The 26906-nt window shown below is 49.7% G+C and overlaps 1 protein-coding gene across 1 annotated transcript in view; it reads right to left on the reverse strand.

Moving 5' to 3' along the window:
• Positions 1-26906, reverse strand: part of LOC144598309 (dysferlin-like) — a 96994-nt gene that overhangs the window by 51641 nt on the left and 18447 nt on the right. Inside the window, exons 2-3 of the mRNA XM_078408294.1 lie at positions 7564-7619; positions 3967-4058 (exon numbers count right to left, since the gene is read on the reverse strand). Of these exons, the coding sequence (XP_078264420.1) occupies positions 3967-4058; positions 7564-7619 (148 nt within the window). The remainder of the gene's footprint in view (positions 1-3966; positions 4059-7563; positions 7620-26906) is intronic.

Genomic DNA, 26906 nt, shown 5'->3' on the forward strand with positions numbered 1-26906 from the left:
GGAAACAGGCCCTTCGGCCCACCGAGTCTGTACCGACCAGCGATCCCCGCACACTAACACTATCCTACACCCACTGGGGACAATTTACATTTACACCAAAGCCAATTAACCCACAAACCTGCACGTCTTTGGAGTGTGGGAGGAAACCGAAAATCCGGGAGAAAACCTATGCAGGTCACGGGGAGAACGTGCAAACTCCGTATAGACAGTGCCCGCAGTCAGGATCTAACCTGAGTCTGTGGTGCAGTAAGGCAGCAACTCTACCACTGTGCCGCCGGGCTGCCTCTGCTGCTCCTGGAGATTTGCAGGTAGATAAGGCGATAGAAGTTGGGAGGTCATGTTGCAGTTGTATAAGACGTTGGTGAGACTGCATTTAGAATATTGTGTTCAGTTCTGTGCACCGTGTTATAGGAAAGATATTGTCAAGCTTGAAAAGGTTCAGAAAAGATTTACGAGGATGTTGCCAGGACTAGAGGGTGTGAGCTACAGGGAGAGGTTGAGCAGGCTGGGTCTCTATTCCATGGAGCGCAGGAGGATGAGGGGTGATCTTATAGAGGTGTACAAAATCATGAGAGGAATAGATCGGGTAGACGCACAGAGTCTCTTGCCCAGAGTAGGGGAATCGAGGACCAGAGGACCTCTATTCCCCCGTCCCCCTCCCCTCACCCCCACCTCCTACCCCTCCCCTACCCCCACTCTCCCTGCCCGCACCACACTCTCCCCCCCCCACCCCCAATCTTCAAGGTGAAGGCAAAAAGATTTAATAGGAATCCGAGGAGTAACTTTTTCACACAGAGAGTGGTTGGTGTATGGAACAAGCTGCCAGTTGAGGCTGGGACTATCCCATCGTTTACGAAACAGTTGGACAGGTACATGGATAGGACAGGTTTGGAGGGATATGGACCAAGCGCAGGTAAGTGGGACTTGGGTAGCTGGGACATTGTTGGGCCGGTGTGGGCGAGTTGGGCCTAAGGGCCTGTTTCCACACTGTGACAATCTATGACTCTGTTTATGCTGGTGTAATCCGGGCCGCTGCTCCCTGTGGCTGGTGTATGGTATGTGGGGCACGCGAGTCTCTGTGTGATCTGTTCACCAGCCTCAACACGTAGCTCCCTGGACCTGTCTGAGCGTCGCTCTCCTCACTGCCTCCTGCCCAAAACCTGCACGCCTGGCTCTCTCCGCCAAATTATAGAACTTCACTGTAAACTTTACAGAGTTTAAGGATAAGGGGGAAGGGGGGATCTTACAGAAACTTACAAAATTCTTAAGGGGTTGGAGAGGCTAGATGCAGGAAGATTGTTCCCGATGTTGGGGAAGTCCAGAACAAGGGGTCACAGTTTAAGGATAAGAGGGAAGTCTTTTAGGACTGAGATGAGAACGTTTTTTTTCACACAGAGAGTGGTGAATCTGTGGAATTCTCTGCCACAGAAGGTAGTTGAGGCCAGTTCATTGGCTATATTTAAGAGGGAGTTAGATGTGGCCCTTGTGGCTAAAGGGATCAGGGGGTATGGAGAGAAGCCAGGTACAGGTTACTGAGTTGGATGATCAGCCATGATCATATTGAATGCCGGTGCAGGCTCGAAGGGCCGAATGGCCTCCTCTTGCACCTATTTTCTATGTTTCTATGTTTGTACGTTCTCTTTGTGACCGGCTACGTTCTCCCCGGGTGCTCCGGTTTCCTCCCCAAAATTTTTTCCCCCCTCACCCAAATTTGAAAAATCTTTTCCCCACTCACCCAAATTTGAGGAAGGACATCCTTGCCATTGAGGCAGTGCAGCATAGCTTCACGAGGTTAATCCCCAGGATGGCGGGAAAAAATTTAATAGGAATCTTGAGGGGCAATTGTTTTACATGGAGGGTGGTGGGTGTGTGGGTCGAGCTGACGGAGGAGGTAGTTGAGGCAGGAACTACCGCGATGTACAAGAAATATTTCGACAGGTGCATGGATTGGACAGGTTTCGAGGGATATGGGTCAAGATCTGAACGTGCAAACTCCGTACGGACAGCACCCGTAGTCAGGATCGAGCCCGGATCCCTGGCGCTGTGAGGCAGCAACTCTACCACTGCCACCGTGACGACCCTTCACAGAGAGATTGCCTTTGCAATAGATAGACCACAAGAAATTGGAGAGAAATGTGGACGTTGCCTGGTCCATCACACAGACCAGACGCCCCACCTCCTACCAGATCCAGGTTCGATCCTGACCACGGGTGCTGTCTGTATGGAGTTTGCACCTTTTCCCTGTGACCGTGTGGGTTTTCTCTGGGTGCTCCGGTTTCATAGAAACATAGAAACATAGAAAATAGGTGCGGGAGGAGGCCGTTTGGCCCTTCGAGCCAGCATCGCCATTCATTGTGATCATGGCTGATCATCCACAATCAGTAACCCGTGCCTGCCTTCTCCCCATATCCCTTGATTACACTAGCCCCTGGAGCTCTATCTAACTCTCTTTTAAATTCATCCAGTGAATCGGCCTCCACTGCCCTCTGTGGCAGAGAATTCCACAAATTCACAACTCTCTGGGTGGAGAAGTTTCTTTTCACCTCAGTTTTACATGGCCTCCAATTTATTCTTTCCCCCCCACACTCCAAAGACTTGCAAGTTTGTAGGTTAATTGGCTTTGGTAAAGATTGTAAATTGTCCCTATTGTAGGGTAGAACTACGGATGATCGCTGGTCGGCACGGACTCGATGGGCCAAAGGGCCTGTTTCCACGCTGTATCTCCCATGTCTTTAAAGTCTAAAGTCTAACAGTGTAAATAGATTTTAATAAAGGAGAAAAATCTGTATAAACGATCTCATGAATCATTGTTCGGGGAACAGTCTAGTTTGTCGGTTACCAATTGTATTTGATCCTCTTTCAGTTTAGTTTAGCCCGAGGCACCTCCCACACTCCAAAGACTCCACACTCTAAAGACGTGCAGGTTTGTAGTTTAATTGGCTTTGGTACAATTGTAAATTGTCCCTAGTGTGCGTAGGATAGTGTTATTAATGTGCGGGGATCGCTGGTCGGCGCGGACCCGGTGGGCCGAAGGGCCTATTTCCGCGCAGTATCTAAATTAAAGTAAAGTAAAGTAAACTAAACCTTACTCGATTCTTGTGGTGTTTTAGTTTTTTCATTTTCGAGATACAGCGCGAAAACAGGCCCTTCGGCCCACCTGGTCCGCGCCGGCCAGTGATCCCCGCACAATAACACCATCCTACACACACTAGGGATACTTTTTACATTTATACCAAGCCAATTAACCTACAAACCTGCGTGACTTTGGAGTGTGGGAGGAAACCGGAGCAACCGGAGAAAACCCACGCAGGTCACGGGGAGAACGTACAAACTACGTGCAGACGGCACCCGTAGTCGGGATGGAACCCGGGTCTCCAGCGCTGTGAGGCAGCAACTTTACCGCCGCGCCACCGTGCCGCCCTAAAGCACACTCTGGTATGCTATTGAAGGCGTGCAGCGTAGATTTACTAGGTTAATTCCCGGAAAGGCGGAACTGTCATATGTTGAAAGTCTGGAGCGATTAGGCTTGTATACACTGGAATTTAGAAGGATGAGAGAGGATCTTATCAAAACATATAAGATTATTAAGGGGTTGGACACGTTAGAGGCAGGAAACATGTTCCCAGTGTTGGGGGAGTCCAGAACCAGGGGCCACAGTTTAAGAATAAGGGGGAGGCCATTTAGAACTGAGATGACGAAAAACTTTTTCAATCAGAGAGTTGTGAATCTGTGGAATTCTCTGCCTCAGAGGGCAGTGGAGGCCAATTCTCTGAATGCATTCAAGAGAGAGCTAGATAGAGCTCTTAAGGATAGCGGAGTCAGGGGGTATGGGGAGAAGGCAGGAACGGGGTACTGATTGTGAATGATCAGCCATGATCACATTGAATGGCGGTGCTGGCTCGAAGGGCCGAATGGCCTCCTCCTGCACCTATTGTCTATTGTCTTAAGGTTTTCGTAAACACCTACCTGTTTCTTCCCATGGTTTCATGGTCCTTCACGACAACGTGGATCTCAGCAGCTGGGTCCAGAGAAGTTCCTTTCAGGTCCCATTCAAAGCCCTGTGAGCAAGACATCACTGGGGTTAGACTGCCCAGCAGCAGAAAGGCCGACGTTCAAAGGTCAGAGAATGGGAGGTTGTCACACAGTGAGGTGAGGTCTTGGACATGACAGAGTGCCTACTGCCATTAACCGAGGTGACCTTTTTGCCAAACACTTGCACTTGGTCCACCAAGACCCGCTGGATCGCCCAGTTGTTAACCGTTTTAATCCCTCTTCCTACTTCCACACTGACCTTTCTGTCCTGGGTAGGGGTTGCCAACTATCTCACTCCCGAATAAGGGACAAGGTGACGTCACCGCCCCGCACCCCACGTGACCTCACCCAGCCAACGGCAACCTGCTCCCGCTCCACGAATGGCGGCCGCCCGGGCCGGGAGGTGGGTTGCTACGCAAATTCCATTAGGAGGCGCCCGGGCCTCCGGGCCTACACTGTCCGGACCTACAATGTCCGGGCCTGCACTGTCCTGGCCTGCACTGTCCGGGCCTGCACTGTCCGGGCCTGCACTGTCCGGGCCTGCACTGTCCGGGCCTGCACTGTCCGGGCCTGCACTGTCCGGGCCTGCACTGTCCGGGCCTCCACTGTCCGGGCCTACACTGTCCGGGCCTACACAGTCCGGGTCTACACAGTCCGGGCCTACACAGTCCGGGCCTACACTGTCCGGGCCTACACTGTCCGGGCCTACACTGTCTGGGCCTACATTGTCCGGGCCTACACTGTCCGGGCCTACAGCGCCCACCGGGCCTAATACGACACAAGGGCAGTCCCGTACCTCAGTTTTAAATGGCCTCCCCTTTATTCTCAGACTGTGTGGCCCCTGGTTCTGGACTCCCCCAACATTGGGAACATTTTTCCTGCATCTAGCTTGTCTTGTCCTTTTATAATTTTATACGTATCTATAAGATCCCCTCTCATCCTTCTAAACTCCAGTGTAGACAAGCCCAGTCTTTCCAATCTTTCCTCATGTGACAGTCCCGCCATCCCGGGGATTAACCTCGTGAAGTTAGTTAGGAGGGAGAGATAGATCAGCCATGATTCAATGGCGGAGTAGACTTAATGGGACAAATGGTCTAATTCTGCTCCTATCAATTATGAACTTATGCCAAGTGATAGGTGGATGCAGGTGAGGGGGTTAGATTGGCAGATGGGCGGAGAAAGTGACAAAGGCTGGAGGTGAAAAGGAGACAAAATGGCGTCAGATGAAGTGACGATAGGAGGGCAATGTTAACCCGGAGGGCGGGATGAGGGGTTTAGGGGTAGGGTTGCCAACTGTCCCTTATTAGCCAGCACATCCCGTATTTAGGGCTAAATTGGTTTGTCCCGTACAGGACCGCCCTTGTCCCGTATTAGGCCCGGGGGGCGCTGTAGGCCCGGACACTGTAACCCGGACACTGTAGGCCCTGACGCTGTAGGCCCGGACTCTGTAGGCCCGGACTCTGTAGGCCCAGACTCTGTAGGCCCAGACTCTGTACAGGACACTGTAGGTCCAGACAGTGTAGTACCGGACAGTGTAGGTCCGGACAGTGTAGGACCGAACAGTGTAAACCTGGACACGGTAGGCCCGGACACTGTAGGCCCGGACACTGTAGGCCCGACACTGTAGGCCAGGACACTATAGGCCCGGACTCTGTAGGCCCGGACTCTGTAGGCCCAGACTCTGTAGGCCCAGACTCTGTACAGGACACTGTAGGTCCGGACAGTGTAGTACCGGACAGTGTAAACCTGGACATAGTAGGCCTGGACACTGTAGGCCCGGACTCTGTAGGCCTGGACACTGTAGGTCCGGACAGTGTAGGACCGGACAGTGTAAACCTGGACACGGTAGGCCCGGACACTGTAGGCCCGGACACTGTAGGCCCGGACACAGTAGGCCCGGACACTGTAGGCCCGGACACTGTAGGCCAGGACACTATAGGCCCGGACTGTAGGCCCGGACACTGTAGGCCCGGACACTGTAGGCCCGGACACTGTAGGCCAGGACACTATAGGCCAGGACACTATAGGCCAGGACACTATAGGCCCGGACAATTTAGGCCCGGACTCTGTAGGCCCGGACTCTGTAGGCCCGGACTCTGTAGGCCCGGACGCTATAGGGCCGGACACTGTGGGCCTGGACACTGTAGGCCCGGACACTGTAGGCCCGGACACTGTAGGTCTGGACACTGTAGGTCCGGACAGTGTAGAACCGGACAGTGTAGGCCTGAGCGCCGCCTGGCGGAGGTTGCATAGCAACCCGACTCCCGGCCCGGGCGGCCGCCATTGGTGGAGCGGGAGCACGTGGCCGCTGGCTGGGTGAGGTCACGTGGGGCAGTGACGTCACCTTGTCCCGTATTTGGGAGTGAGATAGTTGGCAACCTTAGGAGGAATATATGTGGAGGGGGCAGGGTGGGGTGGCTTGGGATAGTGGAGAAATGGGTGCACACCAGGGTGGGACACAAGAACGACAGGGGAGAGAGGGGGAGGGGGGATTTGTTACCCCTAATTGGAGAATGATCTTATAGAGGTGTACAAAATCATGAGTGGAATAATCAGGTAGACTCACAGAGCCTCTTGCCCAGAGTAGGGGAATCGATGATGAGTCTCGGTGGCAGAGGAATATGAGTGGTAACCTTTTCACACAAAGGGTGGTGGGTGTATGGAACGAGCTGCCAGAGGAGGTATCAATCTACTGTACAATCTACTGTATCCGCTGTTCCAGGTGTCAACTTCTCCACATCGGCGAGACCAAGCGCTGGCTTGGCGATCGTTTCACTCAACGCCTCCGCTCAGTCCACCTTAACCAACCTGATCTCCCAGTGGCTCAGCACTTCAACTCAACCTCCCACTCCCAATCTGACCTTTCTGTCCTGGACCTCCTCCATTGTCAGAGTGAGGCCCAGCGCAAATTGGAGGAACAGCACCTCATATTTCGCTTGGGTAGTTTACACCCCAGCGGTATGAACATTGACTTCTCTAACTTCAGGTAGTCCCTGCTTCCATCTCTCTCCTTCCCCTCCCCTTCCCAGTTCTCCCACCAGTCTTACTGTCTCCGACTGCATCCTATCTCTGTCCCGCCCCCTCCCCTGACATCAGTCTGAAGAAGAGTCTCGACCCGAAACATCATCCATTCCTTCTCTCCAGAGATGCTGCCTGACCCGCTGAGTTACTCCAGCATTTTGTATCTGCCAGAGGAGGTAGTTGAGGCTGGGACTATCACAACGTTTAAGGAACAGTTGGACAGGTACATGGATAGGACAGGTTTGGAGGGATATGGACCAAACGCGGGCAGGTGGGTCTAGTGTAGCTGGGACATGTTGGCCAGTGTGGGCAAGTTGGGTCGAAGGGCCTGTTTCCACATTGTATCACTCTATGACTAGTGTAGCTGGGACATTGTTGGGCCAGTGTGGGAGAGTTGGGCCGAAGGGCCTGTTTCCACGCTGTGTCACTCAAGGACGAAGGCCCTATCATCGTCGTTTATCGGTGTATGCCGTCAGGTTAGCTTCAGTTGAATGTTGTCAAACATCTCACCTCATTCCAGACGGGATTTAAATTGTTCTTGATCACTTTGGTCTTCTTCTTCACACCTGGGATGGGAAGTAAGCACCTGTCAGTAACACTGCAAACAACATCGGACGTGGAACAGCCCGGGAACAGGCAATAGACAATAGGTGCAGGAGTAGGCCATTCAGCCCCTCGAGCCAGCACCGCCATTCAATGTGATCATGGCTGATCACTCTCAATCAGTACCCCGTTCCTGCCTTCTCCCCATACCCCCTGACTCCGCTATCATTAAGAGCTCTATCCAGCTCTCTCTTGAATACATCTTGAGCACATCATGACATCCTGACTCTTATACTCATTGCCCCGACCCTTCTGTACGCCTTCTTTACAACACTCAACCATTGACAACGTACTCTATAATTTGGAAGGACTTGCTCTGTTAGCTCTGAATCGACAAGAAAATCGATATCCCACATTAAATCATGGAACACAGCACAGTGTCGGCAGAAGGAACTGCAGACGCTCCTTCTCAAAAAAGGACATAAATGCTGGAGTAACAGCAGGCCAGGCAGCATTTATCTGGGACTTTGACAGGAGACATTTTGTTCCATACGCCCACCACCCTTTGCGTGAAAAAGTTCAGATTCCTATTATAATGTCCCCCTTCACCGTAAACCTATGTCCTCTGGATCTCGATTTCCCTACTCTGGGCAAGACACTTCCTCTCGTTAAGTTCTTCCCTGTTTCTTAATTCTATTTGAAAGGCTCTGCTGCCTGTTTATCTTCTGTTAAATTCTTTCTTAATGATGAAATATTTTTGTCCTTAATCACTGAAGCCACTCTCTCTCTCTCTCTCTCTCTCTCTCTCTCTCTCTCTCTCTCTCTCTCTCTCTCTCTCTCTCTCTCTCTCTCTCTCTCTCTCTCTCTCTCTCTCTCTCTCTCTCTCTCTCTCTCTCTCTCTCTCTCTCTCTCTCTCTCTCTCTCTCTCTCTCTCTCTGTCTTTCTCTCTCCCTCTCACCCTCTCTCCCTCTCCCTCTCCCTCTCTCTCTCTCTTTCTCTCTCCCTCTCTGTCTCCCCTTCTCTCCCTCTCTCTCTCCCTCTCTCTCTCTCCCCCCTCCCTCTCTCTCTCTCCCCCCTCCCTCTCTCTCTCTCTCCCCCTCTCCCCTCTCCCTCTCTCCCTCTCTCCCCCTCTCCCTCTCTCCCTCTCCCTCTCTCTCTCTCTCTCTCTCTCTCTCTCTGCCTTGTTCAGCAGCGTTTCTGTATTTTATAACATGGTGATTTAAACCCCTGTCCTAACTTGCAGCAGAAAATCTTCACTGATAATCATTCTTCCCTGCAATTTATTCAATTAGATGCTTAAATGATGAAGGAACTGCAGATTCTGTTTTCCAAAAAAACCCATAAGTGCTGGAGTACCTGAGTGGGTCAGGTAGCAGCTCAATCTTATGATAATGGCATTTAAGAGCCTTTTGTTTAGTTCAGTTTAATTGATGCCTGACCTGCTGAGTTACTCCAGCATTTTGTGATACTTTCGATTTGTACCAGCATCTGCAGTTATTTTCCTACACTACTTGAATCCACTTCAGGTAACTAACCTACAAACAGACCCATCCCAAGCTGAAACATCGCCTATCAGAGATGCTGCTTAAATGGTGGGTTTGTGTGAAGAGATTATATTTATGCCACACTCCCCTATGTTTATTCTGGTCTTGCGTGTTAATTATAGACTGCCCGTCTCTGCAGCACGATTTCAGGCTATCAATTTTCATTCCGATATCTTCTCCTCCCAGAGTCAGATTTTGGAAGCAATGTCAAGTCACGTCAGGTCAAGTTCCCTGTGATCTGCACAGTAAATATCACCGGCCACTTGTCCAGGACCACCCACATCGAAGCAATGGGTGGTCCTGGACAAGGGGGTATGGGGAGAAGGCAGGAACGGGGTACTGATTGAGAATGATCAGCCATGATCACATTGAATGCCGGTGCTGGCTCGAAGGGCCGAATGGCCTCCTCCTGCACCTATTGTCTATTATCTATAAAGCACAACAATGTCTCGAAGATGGACACAGAATGCTGGAGTAACTCAGCGGGTCAGGCATACGGTTGCCAACTGTCCCACATTAGCCGGGACATCCCGTATATTGGGCTAAATTGGTTTGTCCCGTACGCGACCACCCTTGTCCCGTATTAGGCCCGGGGGCGTTGTAGGCCCGGACCGTGTAGGCCCGGACAGTGTAAGCCCGGACAGTGTAGGCCCAGACACTGTAGGCCCGGGGACCGCTGTAGGCCCGGACAGTGTAGGCCCGGACAATGTAGGCCCGAACACTGTAGGCCCGGGGGCCGCTGTAGGCCCGGACACTGTAGGCCCGGGGACTGCTGTAGCCCCGGACAGTGTAGGCATAGCAACCCGCCTCCCAGCCTGGGCGGCCGCCATTGGTGGAGCGGGAGCACGTGGCCACTGGTTGGGTGAGGTCACGTGGAGCGCGGGGCGGTGACGTCACCTTTTGTCCCTTATTTGGGAGTGAGAAAGTTGGCAACCCCTAGTCAGACAGCATCTCTGGTGAAAAGGAATAGGCGACGTTTTGGATCGAGAACTTACTTCAGACCTCAGTCTTGACCTGAAATGTCACCCATTTATTTTCCCCAGAGGTACTGCCTGACCCACTGAGTTACTCCATCATTTTGTTTCTATCTTTGGTGTAAACCAGCATCTGCAGCTCCTTATTACACACCAACGCCTCTACTTCCTTACAAGACTTAGGGAGTTCGGCATGTCCCCTACAACTCCCACCAACTTCTACAGATGCGCCGTAGAAGGCATTTTTATCGGGACGCATCACAGCATGGTTTGGGAACAGCTCCATCCAAGACCGCAAGAAATTACAGCCCAGACCATCACACAAACCAACCTCCCTTCCACTGACTCCATCTACACCTCACGCTGCCTCGGCAAGGCCAGCAGCATCATCAAGGACCAGTCTCACCCCGGCCACTCCCTCTTCTCCCCTCTCCCATCGGGCAAGAGGTACAGAAGTGTGGAAACGCACACCTCCAGATTCAGGGGCAGTTTCTTCCCGGCTGTTATCAGGCAAACTGAACCATCCGACCACAACCAGAGAGCGGTCCTGACCTCCCATCTACCTCATTGGAGACACTCGAACTATCTTTAACAGACTTTTCTGGACTTTATCTTCCACTAAACATTATTCCCTTTATCCCGTACCTGCAAACATTGGACAGCTCGATTGTAATCACGTATAGTCTTTCCGCTGACTGGATAGCAGCATGCAACAAAAAGAGCTTTTCACTGTACCTCAGTACACGTGACAATAATAAACTGAACTAAACAAGTGTGGTGAGGTAGAGGTACAAAGAAAATACATTCATTAGTGATAGGAGCCGAATTAGGCCATTCAGCCCATCAAGTCTACCCCACCATTGAATCATGGCTGATCTATCTCTCCCTCCTGACCCCATTCTCCTGCCTTCTCCCCGTAACCCCTGACAACCGTACTAATCAAGAATCTATCTATCTCTGCCTTAAAGATATCTACTGACTTGGCCTCCACAGCCTTCAGTGGCAAAGAATTCCACTGAACTGAACTGAATTTAGACAGGTACATGGATAGGGCAGGTTTGGAGGGATATGGACCAAACGCAGGCAGGTGGGACTGGTGTAGCTGGGACATGTTGGCCAGTATGGGCAAGTTGGGCCGAAGGGCTTGTTTTCACACTGTATCTTTTTTTTTCTTTTTTTTTTAAAATGGGTGCGGGAGGAGGCCATTTGGCCCTTCGAGCCAGCACCGCCATTCATTGTGATCATGGCTGATCATCCACAATCAGTAACCCGTGCCTGCCTTCTCCCCATATCCCTTGATTCCGCTAGCCCCTAGAGCTCTATCTAACTCTCTTTTAAATTCATCCAGTGAATTGGCCTCCACTGCCCTCTGTGGCAGAGAATTCCACAAATTCACAACTCTCTGGGTGAAAAAGTTTTTTTCTCACCTCAGTTTTAAATGGCCTCCCCTTTATTCTTAGACTGTGTGGCCCCTGGTTCTGGACTCGGCCAACATTGGGAACACTCTGTGAAAAATGTTGCTTACAGCAGCATAACAGGCACAGACTCGGACGACATGCACACAAAACATAAATTATACACTTTGCAGCTTAGTTCCAAAAGGCAAAGAAAAGAAAACGATGTGAAAACAAGACTTGATTAGTGCAATCTGGGTGTCGGGCACTATAAGGCAGCAACTCTACCACTGCACCATTGTGCCAACCACTGCCCTTCTTAGATGGGCATCTTGGTTGGAACGGACACGATGGGCCAAAGGGCCTGTTTCCATAGTGTATGAGAGTGTCCAGCTTCAAGTTTCTGGGCACTCACATTTCGGAGGACCTAATATGGTCCAATAACACTGCTGAGCTGGTCAAGAAGGCACAGCAACGACTGTTCTACCTAAGAACACTGAAGAAGTCTGGTCTACCCCAACAGCAGCTGACGACATTCTACCGCTGCACCATAGAGAGCATCCTAACACATGGCATCCCTGTGTGGTACCTCAGCTGCACGGAGGCAGAGAGGAAAGCTCTTCAGCGGGTAGTCCATAGAGCTCAGAGGACCATCGGAACACAGCTACCAGCCTTGGAGGGCATCTACAACACACAATGCCTCAGAAAAGCCACCAGCATCCACAAAGACTCTTCACACCCCTGCAACGGTCTGTTCGAACTTCTACCATCGGGCAGACGATACAAGGCCTTCTACGCCCGCACCTCCAGACTCAGGAACAGCTTCATCCCCAGGGCCATAGCTGCCATGAACCGGTCCTGCTGAGCCGGATGGTCACATCTCACAGTGAACCGGCACAGATCTACTTGCACTTTATTCTGTTTTAAAACTGTTCTAATTTGTTTCATTGGGTTGTTTAAATTAATACTGACTAGCTAATTAATTTATTGCATCGTATGGGAGGCGCATTCCCAATCTCGTTGTACCCCTGTACAATGACAATAAAGATATATTGTATTGTATTTTGTAGTGTATGATCTCACGTGGTTGGTACTTGGTGATATTCCAGGAATGAAACAGAGCCTATGGGATGAAGGCATCAGTGTTGGATTTGAAGTGCAGCACGGTGGCGCAGCAGTAGAGTTGCTGCCTCACGGCGCCAGAGTCCCCGGTTCCATCCTGACTACGGGTGCTGTCTGTACGGAGTTTGTACGTTCTCCCCGTGACCTGCGTGGGTTTTCTCCGGGTGCTCCGGTTTCCTCCCACATTCCAAAGACGTGCAAGTTTGTACGTTAATTGGCTTCGGTAAATATTGGAACTTGTCCCCAGTGTGTGTAGGATAGTGTTAGTGTGCGGGGATCGCTAGTCGGTAGGGTTGCCAACTGTCCCGTATTAGCCGGGACATCCTGTATATTGGGCTAAATTGGTTTGTCCCGTATGGGACCGCCCTTGTCCTGTATTAGGCCGAGGGGGGGGGGGGGGGGCGCTGTAGGCCCGGACACTGCAGGCCCAGACACTGTAGGCCCGGACACTGTAGGCCCGGACACTGTAGGCCCGGACACTGTAGGCCCAGACACTGTAGGCCCGGACACTGCAGGCCCGGACACTGCAGGCCCGGACACTGCAGGCCCGGACACTGTAGGCCCAGACACTGTAGGCCCGGACACTGTAGGCCCGGACACTGCAGGCCCGGACACTGCAGGCCCGGACACTGTAGGCCCGGACACTGTAGGCCCAGACACTGTAGGCTCGGACAGTGTAGGCCCGGACAGTGTAGGCCCGGACACTGTAGGCCCAGACACTGTAGGCCCGGACTCTGTAGGCCAGGACACTGTTAGCTCGGACACTGTAGACCCGGACAGTGTAGGCCCGGACACTGTAGGCCCCGACACTGTACACCCAGGGGCCGCTATCGGCCCGGACACTGTAGGCCCGGACAGTGTAGGCCCGGACACTGTAGGCCCCGACACTGTACACCCAGGGGCCGCTATCGGCCCGGACAACAAAGGCCCGGGCGCCGCCTAACGGAGGTTGGGTAGCAACCCCCCTCCTGGCCCGGGCGGCCGCCATTGGTGGAGCGGGAGCTGTGTGAGGTCACGTGGGGCGCGGGGCGGTGACATCACCTTGTGACCCTTATTTGGGAGTGAGAAAGTTGGCAACCCTGCTAGTCGGTGTGGACTCGGTGGGCTGAAGGGCCTATTTCCGAGCTGCAAAGGCTGATTTATTCACAAAATGCTGGAGTAACTCTCCAAAGGCTGATGTCTAATAAGAATCGGCAGGCAAGACAGGAAAAGAGCTAGACTGTATCGCAAGTGCCCAAGGAAGAGCAGGGCCACTCCCACGCGTAAAAATAACAATGATGGGCAACGTCCTAAAATGACTGGCCGCTGAGGTCAATTCAATCGACCCGGGATGACGGGACTGTCATATGAGGAAAGATTGAAAAGACTAGGCTTGTATTCACTGGAGTTTAGAAGGATGAGGGTGGATCTTATAGAAACATATAAAATTATAAAAGGACTGGACAAGCCAGATGCAGGAAAAATGTTCCCAATGTTGGGGGAGTCCAGAACCAGGGGCCACAGTCTAAGAATAAAGGGGAGGCCATTTAAAACTGAGGTGAGAAAAAGCTTTTTCACCCAGAGAGTTGTGAATTTGTGGAATTCTCTGCCACAGAGGGCAGTGGAGGCCGATTCACTGGATGGATTTAAGAGAGAGTTAGATAGAGCTCTAGGGGCGAGTGGAATCAAGGGATATAGGGAGAAGGCAGGCACAGGTTACTGATTGTGGATGATCTGCCATGATCACAATGAATGACGGTGCTGGCTCGATGGGCAGAATGGCCGCCTCCTGCACCTGTTTTCTATATTTCTATGTTTCTATGACTTCCTTGAAGATTGCGAGGAGATTCAGACATGTGAGATCATATCATCATATTATATCATATATATACAGCCGGAAACAGGCCTTTTCGGCCCACCAAGTCCGTGCCGCCCAGTGATCCCCACACATTAACACTATCCTACACCCACTAGGGACAATTTTTACATTTACCCAGCCAATTAACCTACATACCTGTACGTCTTTGGAGTGTGGGAGAAAACCCACGCAGGTCACGGGGAGAACGTACAAACTCCTTACAGTGCAGCACCCGTAGTCAGGATCGAACCTGAGTCTCCGGCGCTGCATTCGCTGTAAAGCAGCAACTCTACCGCTGCGCTACCGTAGGGCGGCACGGTGGCGCAGCGGTAGAGTTGCTGGGATGGGACTATCACAACCTTTAAGAAAGAGTTAGACAGGTACATGGATAGGACAGGTTTGGAGGGATATGAGCCAATAGACAATAGACATTGAGATCGGTCTCCTGCTCCTGGGATTAGAAGGCAGGAGCTCCGTTCTCTCTTACTTCCATGTATAGAGACGTGATCTGCAGTTTCTCCCAACGCCAGTAGTTCTTTGATGATGAGTCAAGAGTGTTTCATCGTCTTGAATGCATTCAGAGAATTGGCCTCCACTGCCTTCTGAGGCAGAGAATTCCACAGATTCACAACTCTCTGGGTGAAAAAGCTTTTCCTCATCTCCATTCTAAGTGGCCTACCCCTTATTCTTAAACTGTGGCCCCTGGTTCCGGACATGTCCCCCAATATCGGGAACATGTTTCCTGCCTCTAGCGTGTCCAATCCCTTAATAATCTCATATGTTTCAATAAGATCCCCTCTCATCCTTCTAAATTCCAGAGGGGACAAGCCCAGTCGCTCCATTCTTTCAACATATTTTACCGGAGTTAACATATTTTACTAGAGTTCCAGTCTAGCTGGTGAAGTAATATGTTCCGTTAATCTGGTGCGTTCAGCATTCTGTGGCTCGGGGTTAGTCTCCTTGGCCGGGTCTACTCACCTCTGAAGCTCAGCTTAGCGACTGGATCGCTGTGTTTATTCCCCTTCTCCACGTTTGGAAGGTTCCTAGCCGAGTACAGCAGGCAACGTAACATGCTTCAACTCGAGCAGAGCACAGCCAGGCAACGAGATGAAAGGTGGGAGAAAAATAATAGACCCACACACACACACACACACACACTCACACACACACACACACACACACACACACACACACACACACACACGCACTGCACGATGTATTGGAACTTAACCCTAAGACAGTCCGAGGGGGAACACGGTCGCTGCTAATTCTCCTCTCCAGAGGAAACGACAGTCCGAAACTCCTCCCAAACCTGGAAAAGCTCGGAGGAAAGCCGAAATATCTTTACTTTAACCCTTGAGGCTACTGGCGCGAGTCACAACAAAGAACCCGGAGCCGAGTCGACTCAGGACAGGCACAAAAATGCTGGTGTGACTCAGCGGGTCAGGCAGCATCTCTGGAGAGAAGGAACGGGTGAAGCTTCGGGTCGAGACCCCTCCAGTATTTTGTGCCACCCATTCCCTTCTCCCCAGGGATGCTGCCTGACCCGCTGAGCTAATCCAGCATTTTTGGGCATGTCTACCTTTGGTGTAAACCAGCGTCTGCAGTTCCGTCCGCCACTCTCCTCAAGGTTCAGTTCAGTTCACTGTAGTTTATTGGCCCGTGTACCGAGGTACAGTGAAAAGCTTTGCTTGCGTGCTATCCAGTAAACGTTGAAGAGATTCTGCTCCTCCCTCTCTCCAAAGGGAGGCACGGTGGCGCAGCGGTAGAGTCACTGCCTCACAGCGCCAGAGACCCGGGTTCGATCCTGACCACGGGAACTGTCTGTACGGAGTTAGACAATAGACAATAGGTGCAGGAGGAGGCCATTCGGCCCTTTGAGCCAGCACCGCCATTCAATGTGATCATGGCTGATCATTCTCAATCAGTACCCCGTTCCTGCCTTCTCCCCATACCCCCTGACTCCGCTATCCTTAAGAGCTCTACTTAGCTCTCTCTTGAATGCATTCAGAGAATTGGCCTCCACTGCCTTCTGAGACAGAGAATTCAACAGATTCACAACTCTCTGACTGAAAAAGTTTTTCCTCATCTCCGTTCTAAATGGCCTACCCCTTATTCTTAAACTGTGGCCCCTGGTTCTGGACTCCCTCAACATCGGGAACATGTTTCCTGCCTCTAACGTGTCCAATCCCTTAATAATCTTATACGTTTCGATAAGATCCCCTCTCATCCTTCTTTTCTCCGAGATCTTCGGTTTCCTCCCACACTCCAAAGACGTGCAGGTTTGTAGGTTAATTGGCTTGGTATAAATGTAAATTCTCCCTAGAGTGGGTAGGATAGTGTTAGTGTGCGGGGATCGCTGGTCGGCACGGACTCGGTGGGCCGAAGGGCCTGTTTCCGCGCTGTATCTCTAAACTAATCGAGGATCAGGTGGCATGCCAAGACTATACTGGACTGTTTGTAAGGAAAAGGAATTTCACTAGTTTAGTTTAGTTTAGTTTAACAGGCCCGTTAAACCCAAATTCCATTGGGATTAGTCAAAAACAAGGGAACTGTCCAGAGCCGTCCACAACAAGCCTTGTGATTGATGTGCAAGGGTCTGTTTCCCTCAAGTGTCCAAATCTCTCTCTCCGTTTAGTTTAGTTTAGTTTAGAGATACAGCGCGAAAACAGGCTCTTCGGCCCGTCGAGTCCGCACCGACCAGCGATCCCCGCACATTAACACTATCCTACACACACTAGGGACAATTTACACTTAAACAAAACCTGCACGTCTTTGAAGTATGGGTGGAAACCGAAGATCTCTGAGAAAACCCACGCAGGACACGGGGAGAACGTACAAACTCCGTACAGACAGCACCCGTAGTCGGGATGGAACCCGGGTCTCCGGCGCTGCATTTGCTGTAAGGCGGCAACTCTACCGCCGCGCCACCGTGACCGCCCCACTGTGTTAGCACTTCGTACACCTGACTAGAAAAGCAACACCAGCAATCTTGCTCCAACGACTTGTGTTTTCAGGTTTTTTTTCGTTTCAGAGATACAGCGCGGAAACAGGCCCTTCGGCCCACTGAGTCTGCGCCCACCAGCAATCATCCCACGCACTGGCACTATTTTACACACGAGGGACATTTTGCAAAAGCCAATTAACCTACAAACCTGTACGTCGTTGGAGTGTGGGAGGAAACCGGAGCACCCGGAGAAAACCCACGCAGGTCACGGGGAGAACGTACAAACTCCGCACAGACGGCGCCCGCAGTCAGGGTGGAACCCGTGTCTCTGGCGCTGTGAGGTAGCAACTTTACCCGCCACGTCATTGTGTGTAAGCCAGCTTTGTTTCTACAGAACAGAACAGCACAGAAACAGGCCCTTCAGCCCAAGGTGTCTGTGCCTAACATAATGCAGACAACTCTTACCTGCCAGCACATAATAGACAATAGACAATAGGTGCAGGAGTAGGCCATTCGGCCCTTCTTGCCAGCACCGCCATTCAATATGATCACGGCTGATCATCTAAAATCAGTACCCCGTTCCTGCTTTCTCCCCATATCCCTTGATTCCGTTAGCCCAAAGAGCTCTATCTAACTCTCTCTTGAAAACATCCAGTGAATTGGCCGCCACTGCCTTCTGTGGCAGAGAATTCCACAGATACACAACTCTCTGGGTGAAAAGGTTTTTCCTCATCTCAGTCCTAAATGGCCTACCCCTTATTCTTAAACTGTGACCCCTGGTTCTGGACTCCCCCAACATCGGGAACATTTTTCCTGCATCCAGCCTGTCCAATCCTTTAATAATTTTATATGATTCTATAAGATCCCCTCTCATCCTTCTAAATTCCAGTGAACACAAGCCCAGTCGACCAATTCTTTCATCATATGTCAGTCCCGCCATCCCAGGAATTAACCTGGTGAACCTACGCTGCACTGCCTTAATAGCAAGAATGTCCTTCCTCAAATTAGGAGACCAAAATTGCACACAATACTCCAGATGCGGTCTCACCAGGACCCTGTACAACTGCAGTAGGACTTCCTTGCTCCTAAAGTCAAATCTTCTCGCAATGAAGGCCAACATGCCATTAGCTTTCTTCGCTGCCTGCTGTACCTGCATGCTTACTTTCAGTGACTGGTGTACAAGGACACCCAGGTCTTGCTGCACCTCCCATTTACCTAGCAAAGAGTAAGAGTAAACGGGTCCTTTTCAGAATGGCAGGCAGTGGCGAGTGGAGTGCCGCAAGGCTCGGTGTTGGGGCCGCAACTGCTTACCATATATATTAAGGATTTGGATGAAGGAATTAGAAGTAACACTAGCAAGTTTGCGGATGACACAAAGCTGGGTGGCAGTGTAAACTGTGAAGAGGATGTTAGGAGGTTGCAGGGTGACCTGGACAGGTTGAGTGAGTGGGCAGATGCGTGGCAGATGCAGTATAATGTAGATAAATGTGAGGTTATCCACATTGGCAGGAAAAACAAGGAGGAAGATTACTATCTCAATGGTGTCAGGTTAGGTAAGGGGGAAGTGCAACGAGACCTGGGTGTCCTTGTACACCAGTCACTGAAAGTTGGCGTGCAGGTATAGCAGGCAGTGAAGAAAGCTAATAGCATGTTGGCCTTCACAACGAGAGGATTTCAGTATAGGAGTAAAGAGGTTCTTCTGCAGTTGTACAGGGCCTTGGTGAGACCACATCTGGAGTATTGTGTGCAGTTTTGGTCTCCGAATTTGAGGAAGGATATTCTTGCTATTGAGGTAGTGCATCGTAGGTTCACGAGGTTAATCCCTGGGATGGAGGGACTGTCATATGAAGAAAGATTGGAAAGACTGGGCTTGTATTCACTGGAGTTTAGAAGGATGAGAGGGGAACTTAGAGAGATGTATAAAATTATAAAAGGACTGGACAAGCAAGGTGCAGGAAAAATGTTCCCAATGTTGGGGGAGTCCAGAACCAGGGGCCACAGTCTAAGAATAAAGGGGAGGCCATTTAAAACTGAGGTGAGAAGGAACTTTTTCACCCAGAGAGTTGTGAATTTGTGGAATTCTCTGCCACAGAGGGCAGTGGAGGCCAAATCACTGGATGGATTTAAGAGAGAGTTAGATAGGGGGCTAGTGGAATCAAGGGATATGGGGAGATGCAGATGGTACTAAGCTGGGGGGTAGTGTGAACTGTGAGGAAGATGCAATAAGGCTGCAGGGTGACTTGGACAGGTTGTGTGAGTGGGCGGATACATGGCAGATGCAGTTTAATGTAGATAAGTGTGAGGTTATTCACTTTGGAAGTAAGAATGGAAAGGTAGATTATTATCTGAATGGTGTCAAGTTAGGAGGAGGGGGAGTTCAACGAGATCTGGGTGTCCTAGTGCATCAGTCTATGAAAGGAAGCATGCAGGTACAGCAGGCAGTGAAGAAAGCCAATGGAATGTTGGCCTTCGTAACAAGAGGAGTTGAGTATAAGAGCAAAGAGGTCCTTCTACAGTTGTACCGGGCCCTGGTGAGACCGCACCTGGAGTACTGTGTGCAGTTTTGGTCTCCAAATTTGAGGAAGGATATTCTTGCTATGGAGGGCGTGCAGCGTAGGTTCACTAGGTTAATTCCCGGAATGGCGGGACTGTCATATGTTGAAAGGCTGGAGCGATTGGGCTTGTATACACTGGAATTTAGAAGGATGAGGGGGGATCTTATTGAAACATATAAGATAATTAGGGGATTGGACACATTAGAGGCAGGAAACATGTTCCCAATGTTGGGGGAGTCCAGAACAAGCGGCCACAGTTTAAGAATAAGGGGTAGGCCATTTAGAACGGAGATGAGGAAGAACTTTTTCAGTCAGAGAGTGGTGAAGGTGTGGAATTCTCTGCCTCAGAAGGCAGTGGAGGCCAGTTCGTTGGATGCTTTCAAGAGAGAGCTGGATAGAGCTCTTAAGGATAGCGGAGTCAGGGGGTATGGGGAGAAGGCAGGAACGGGGTACTGATTGAGAGTGATCAGCCATGATCGCATTGAATGGCGGTGCTGGCTCGAAGGGCTGAATGGCCTACTCCTGCACCTATTGTCTATTGTCTATTGAGAAGGCAGGCACGGGTTACTGATTGTGGATGATCAGCCATGATCACAATGAATGGCGGTGCTGGCTCAAAGGGCCGAATGGCCTCCTCTTGCACCTATTTTCTATGTTTCTAAGGGAGAGATTGAACTTTTTTCGCCTTCCATCACAGTGAGGAATGTGAGGGAGTCACTGTGGTGGATATTCATGTTAAAATGTATATTGCGTGTTCTGTTGCTTTTTATTGGTATGACTGTATGGCAAATGAACTTCCTCGTACATTGCAAAATATCCTTGGCTAATAAAGTATGATTATGACTATAATTATGATGATGATGATTATGAATATGATGCCTTCTCTGACTTCCTATTTCGGTTCTGTGCTTTTTGTTTCATTCCTCTGAATGCCAACATATAATGCATATTACTTTTGTTTGTGATATACAGTAAGCTTTTATAGCTCCTTTTAATATCTATTGATAATTGCTTCGTCATATGCGTAGAACAATTAGGGGCCGGTGTGTAGGAGGCATTTACACTTCAATTAGGTACTGTCATTATATTATGGCGATGTTTAATATTTCTAGTTTCTGTCTTTTTTGCAGGCTTGTAGGTGTGATTTGATACGTAATGGGGAGTGTCTACAGCTGAGGAGGCTAGAGTAGCCACAGAGATTGTGGGTCAGTTTAGTCTCGGAGGATAGAAACATAGAAAATAGGTGCAGGAGGAGGCCATTCGGCCCTTCGAGCCAGCACCGCCATTCATTGTGATCATGGCTGATCATCCACGATCAGTAACCCGTGCCTGCCTTCTCCCCATATCCCCTTGATTCCACTAGCCCCCAGAGCTCTATCTAACTCTCTTTTAAATTCATCAGGTGAATTGGCCTCCACTGCCCTCTGTGGCAGAGAATTCCACAAATTCACAACTCTCTGGGTGAAAAAGTTCCTTCTCACCTCAGTTTTAAATGACCTCCCCTTTATTCTTAGACTGTGTGGCCCCTGGTTCTGGACTCGCCCAACATTAGGAACATTTTTCCTGCATCTAGCTTGTCCAGTCCTTCTATAATTTTATATGTCTCTGTAAGATCCCCTCTCATCCTCCTAAACTCTCATCCTTCCAAAAATGATGGAGAGAATACAGTTTTTTACCACACAAACCACACGACCACACGATAACGACTACACGATCTCGACTGTGTTGTTTGAGGAAGAAACAGTTGATAAGAACGAATAGTTATGAATTACTCTTTTGATTTGTGCTACTTTAATAGACAATAGACAATAGGTGCAGGAGTAGGCAATTCGGACCTTCGAGCCAGCACCACCATTCATGGCTAATCATTCTCAATCAGTACCCCGTTCCTGCCTTCTCCCCATACCCCCTGACTCCGCTATCCTTAAGAGCTCTATCTAGCTCCCTCTTGAATGCATTCAGAGAATCGGCCTCCACTGCCTTCTGAGGCAGAGAATAAAGACCGATTAATCACGAAACAGCGTTTGGAAGATTTGTTTTTGTTATCTCAGAATGCAGTGAGTGCATACGCCTAACCCCACCCCATCCCCGAACAGTAATGGCTATCCAAGTTGGACTTTGAGAAGGTATCGAAGCTGCCATTACAGTGATCCCTGGTACTGTACTTAGCGATTGCTGGGGTAGCTTATATTCCACTTGGGTAGCTTACAACCCAACAGTATCAACATTGAACTCTGCAACTTTAGACAACGTCCCGTCCCCCTACCCCCCCCCACCCAAGCCCTTCTTCACCCCCCCCCCCTTCAGTGCCCCAACTAGACATGCCTATTACTCTCCCCCCTCCCATCCCACCGACATTCCATAATTGGCTTCACAATTCGGAAGGGCTGTGATCACAGTTAAGTTTTAGTTCATTGACGCAGTGTGATAATCTCGTTGTACATAGAATTTGGATAATTGTTTATAAACTGCCTCTATGTATGTTTGTGTGTGTGCATATATAGAAACGTCGGAAACATGGAAAATAGGTGCAGGAGGAGGTCATTCGGCCCTTCGAGCCTGTACGCACCGCCATTCATTGTGATCATGGCTGATCATTCACAGGCGGGGACTATCGCAATGTTTAAGAAACATTTAGACAGGTAAATGGATAGGACAGGTTTAGAGGGATATGGGCCAAATGCAGGCAGGTGGGACTAGTGTAGCTGGGACATGTTGGTCGGTGTGGGCAAGTTGGGCCGAAGGGCCTGTTTCCATGCTTTGTGACTCTATTGACTCTGAGAACCAGAGGACATAGGTTTAACATTCGACTGACAGTCGACTTGAGGAGAGCTCCCCCTCCCCTCCCCCCACTCACCATCAACAACACCACTGTCACATCTGTGGAGTCATTTAAGTTCCTTGGAACCATCATCTCCAGGGACCTTAAATGGGGGCCACCATCGACTCCACAGTCACAAAGGTCCAACAGAGGATGTACTTCCTGCAGCAACTGAAGAAACACAATCTGCCACAGGCAATGATGGTCCAGTTCTATACTGCTATCATTGAGTCCGTCCTCACCTTCTCCATCATGGTCTGGTTTGGCTCAGCCACCAAGCACGACATCCGGAGGCTGCAACGGATCGTTCGCACAGCCGAGAAGGTTGTTGGCTGCAACCTTCCCCCCCCCCCATTGACGAACTGTACACTGCAAGGGCCAGGAAGTGAGCGGGCAAGATCATCTCTGACCCCTCTCACCCTGGCCACAAACTCTTCGAAGCACTTCCCTCTGGAAGGCGACTCCAGACTGTCAAAGCAGCCACAGCCAGACATAAAAACAGCTTTTGTCCACGAGTAGTAGCTCTACTCAACAACCAAGAGTCTGTAGCCTCCTTTTGCTCTGGTTTATTTCACTCACATGTTTGAAATATAATGTTTTATTCTTAATGTCTTATGTTTTATTCTTAATTGTTTACTGCATTCAAGAGAGAGCTAGATGGAGCTCTTAAGGATAGCGGAGTCAGGGGGTATGGGGAGAAGGCAGGAACGGGGTACTGATTGAGAATGGTCAGCCATGATCACATTGAATGGCGGTGCTGGCTCGAAGGGCCGAATGGCCTCCTCCTGCATCTATTGTCTATTGTCTATTGTATGTTCGTGTTGTTCCTTGCGAGCGGAGCACCAGGGCACATTCCTTGTATGTGTACATACTTGGCCAATAAAACGTATTCAATTCAATTCAAATTAAAAGGAAAAATCATCTTAAGATGAGAGATCAAAAGAGATTGGCACTGTAATTAGCAGTGAAAAATAGATCCTTAATTACAAGTTTTAGATGAGGTCAACATGCTGAATGCACAAAGATTTCGGCCTCAGCTCGGATGGGTTTCAAGACAATTCAGTGGCGCAGCGGTAGAGTTGCTGCCTCACAGCGCCGGAGACCCGGGTTCCATCCTGACTACAGGGCGCTGTCTGTACGGAGTTTGTACGTTCTCCCCGTGACCTGCTTGGGTTTTCCCCGAGTGCTCCGGTTTTCTCCCACACTCGTTGGACACGTCAGAGGCAGGAAACATGTTCCCAATGTTGGGGGAGTCCAGAACAAGGGGCCACAGTTTAAGAATAAGGGGTAGGCCATTTAGAACTGAGATGAGGAAAAAACTTTTTCAGTCAGAGAGTTGTGAATCTGTGGAATTCTCTGCCTCTGAAGGCAGTGGAGGCCAATTCTCTGGATGCTTTCTCCAACCTCATCTATTGTATCCGCTGTTCCAGATGTCAACTCCTCTACATCGGCGAGACCAAACGCAGGCTCGGCGATCGTTTCGCTGAACACCTCCGCTCAGTCCATCTCAACCTGCCTGATCTCCCGGTGGCTCAGTACTTTAACTCCCCCTCCCATTCCCAATCTGACCTTTCTGTCCTGGGCCTCTTCCATTGTCAGAGTGAGGCCCAGCGCAAATTGGAGGAACAGCACCTGATATTTCGCTTGGGCAGCTTCCACCCCAGCGGTATGAACATTGACTTCTCCAACTTCATATAGCCCTTGCTTTCCCTCTCTCTCTCCATCCCTCCCCCTTCCCAGTTCTCCCACCAGTCTTCCTGCCTCCGACTACATCCTATCTCTGTCCCGCCCACCCCCCGACATCAGTCTGAAGAAGGATCTCGACCCGAAACGTCACCCATTCCTTCTCTCCAGAGATGCTGCTTGACCCGCTGAGTTGCTCCAGCTTTTTGTGTCTATTCAGTACTATTCAATTTTAGGAGTCTTAGCATGGAATTTTCCGTCCGTCAGTTCAACATCTTCTTAGAGCTCAGGTGCCCGAGTCCTGGCAACATCCTCGTGAATCGTCTCTGCGACATTTCCAGCTCAACATCATCCTTCCTCGAGCAGGGTGCCCAGAACTGAACACAATACTCTCGGCCAAGAGATAAACCCAGAGACCCGATGCAATCTGCTCATCAACTAAGGAACAGAACTTCTGGATAAATGATCTGCAATGTGTCATGATGGCGGCACGGTGGCGCAGCGGTAGAGTTGCTGCTTTACAGCGAATGCAGCGCCGGAGACTCAGGTTCGATCCTGACTACGGGTGCTGCACTGTAAGGAGTTTGTACGTTCTCCCCGTGACCTGCGTGGGTTTTCTCCGAGATCTTCGGTTTCCTCCCACACTCCAAAGACGTACAGGTATGTAGGTTAATTGGCTGGGTAAATGTAAAAATTGTCCCTAGTGGGTGTAGGATAAGTGTTAATGTACGGGGATCGCTGGGCGGCACGGACTTGATGGGCTGAAAAGGCCTGTTTCCGGCTGTATATATATGATATATGATATGAAAGAGGAGGGGAGGTTTCTGTTCCTGGTGAGATCTGAATCATTGACATTCTGCAAAATTACTCATAGAAACAAAGAAACATTGAATATAGGTGCAGGAGGAGGCCATTTGGCCCTTCGAGCCAGCACCGCCATTCACTGTGATCATGGCTGATCGTCCACAATCAGTAACCCGTGCCTGCCTTCTCCCCATATCCCTTGATTCCGCTGGCCCCTAGAGCTCTATCTAACTCTGTTTTAAATACATCCAGTGAATTGGCCTCCACTGCCCTCTGTGGCAGCGAATTCCACAAATTCACAACTCTCTGGATGAAAACGTCACCTATCCATGTTCTCCACAGATGCTGCCTGACACGCTGAGTTACTCCAGCACTCTTTTTTTATAAACCAGCACCTACAGTGGTGGAAGGGCAGGCTATGTAGAAAAAGCAGGGACTCTGCAGAAGGACATGGACAGAGTGGGCAGAGAAGTGGAAGATGGAATATAGCGTAGCAAAGTGCGGAGTCATGCATTTTGGTTGTAGTAATGAAGGCGTGGACTATTTTCTAAATGAGGAGAGAATCATGAAATCGGAGGTGCAAAGGGACTTGGGAGTGCTGGTGCAGGATTCCCAACAAGTTAATCTGCAAGTCGAATCGGTGGTAAAGAAAGCAAACTCAAGGGTTGAGATTTTGGATTGGAGAAAGGCTAATTTTGAGGAGATGAGAAAGGATTTAAAAGGAGTGAAATGGAAATTGTTGTTTTATGAAAAGGATATAATAGAGAAATGGAGGATATTTAAAGGTGAAATTTTGAGAGTACAGAGTCTTTATGTCCCTGTTCGGTGGAAAGGAAAGAATAATAATTTGAAAGAGCCGTGGTTTTCCAGGGAAATTGGACACTTGGTTCGGAAAAAGAGGGAGATATACAATAAATATAAGCGGCAGGGAGTAAATGAGGTTCTTGAGGAATATAAAGAATGTAAAAGGAATCTTAAAAAGGAAATTAGAAAAGCGAAAAAAAGATATGAGGCTGCTTTGGCAAGTAATGTAAAAGTAAACCCCAAGGGGTTCTACAGATATGTCAATAGCAAAAGGATAGTGAGGGGTAAAATTGGTCCATTAGAGAGTCAGAGTGGACAGCTATGTGCTGAGCCGGAAGAAATGGGGGAGATATTAAACAATTTCTTTTCTTCGGTATTTACCGAGGAGAAGGATATTGAATTATGTGAGGTAAGCGAAACAAGTAGAGTAGTGATGGAAATTAGGAGGATTAAAGAAGAGGAGGTACGGACACTTTTGAAGAATATAAAAGTGGATAAGTCTCCAGGTCCTGATAGGATATTCCCTAGGACATTGAGGGAAGTTAGTGCAGAAATAGCAGGGGCTATGACGGAAATATTTCAAACGTCATTAGAAACAGGGATGGTGCCGGAAGATTGGCGCATTGCGCATGTTGTGCCTTTGTTTAAAAAAGGTTCTAAAAGTAAACCTAGCAATTATAGACCTATTAGTTTGACGTCTGTGGTGGGAAAATTAATGGAAAAGATACTTAGGGACAATATATATAATTATTTGGATAATCAAGGCCTGATTAGAAACAGTCAACATGGATTTGTGCCTGGAAGGTCATGTTTGACTAATCTTCT

Source organism: Rhinoraja longicauda, chromosome 1 (genome assembly GCF_053455715.1).
Source record: "Rhinoraja longicauda isolate Sanriku21f chromosome 1, sRhiLon1.1, whole genome shotgun sequence".
Taxonomy (NCBI): domain Eukaryota; kingdom Metazoa; phylum Chordata; class Chondrichthyes; order Rajiformes; family Arhynchobatidae; genus Rhinoraja; species Rhinoraja longicauda.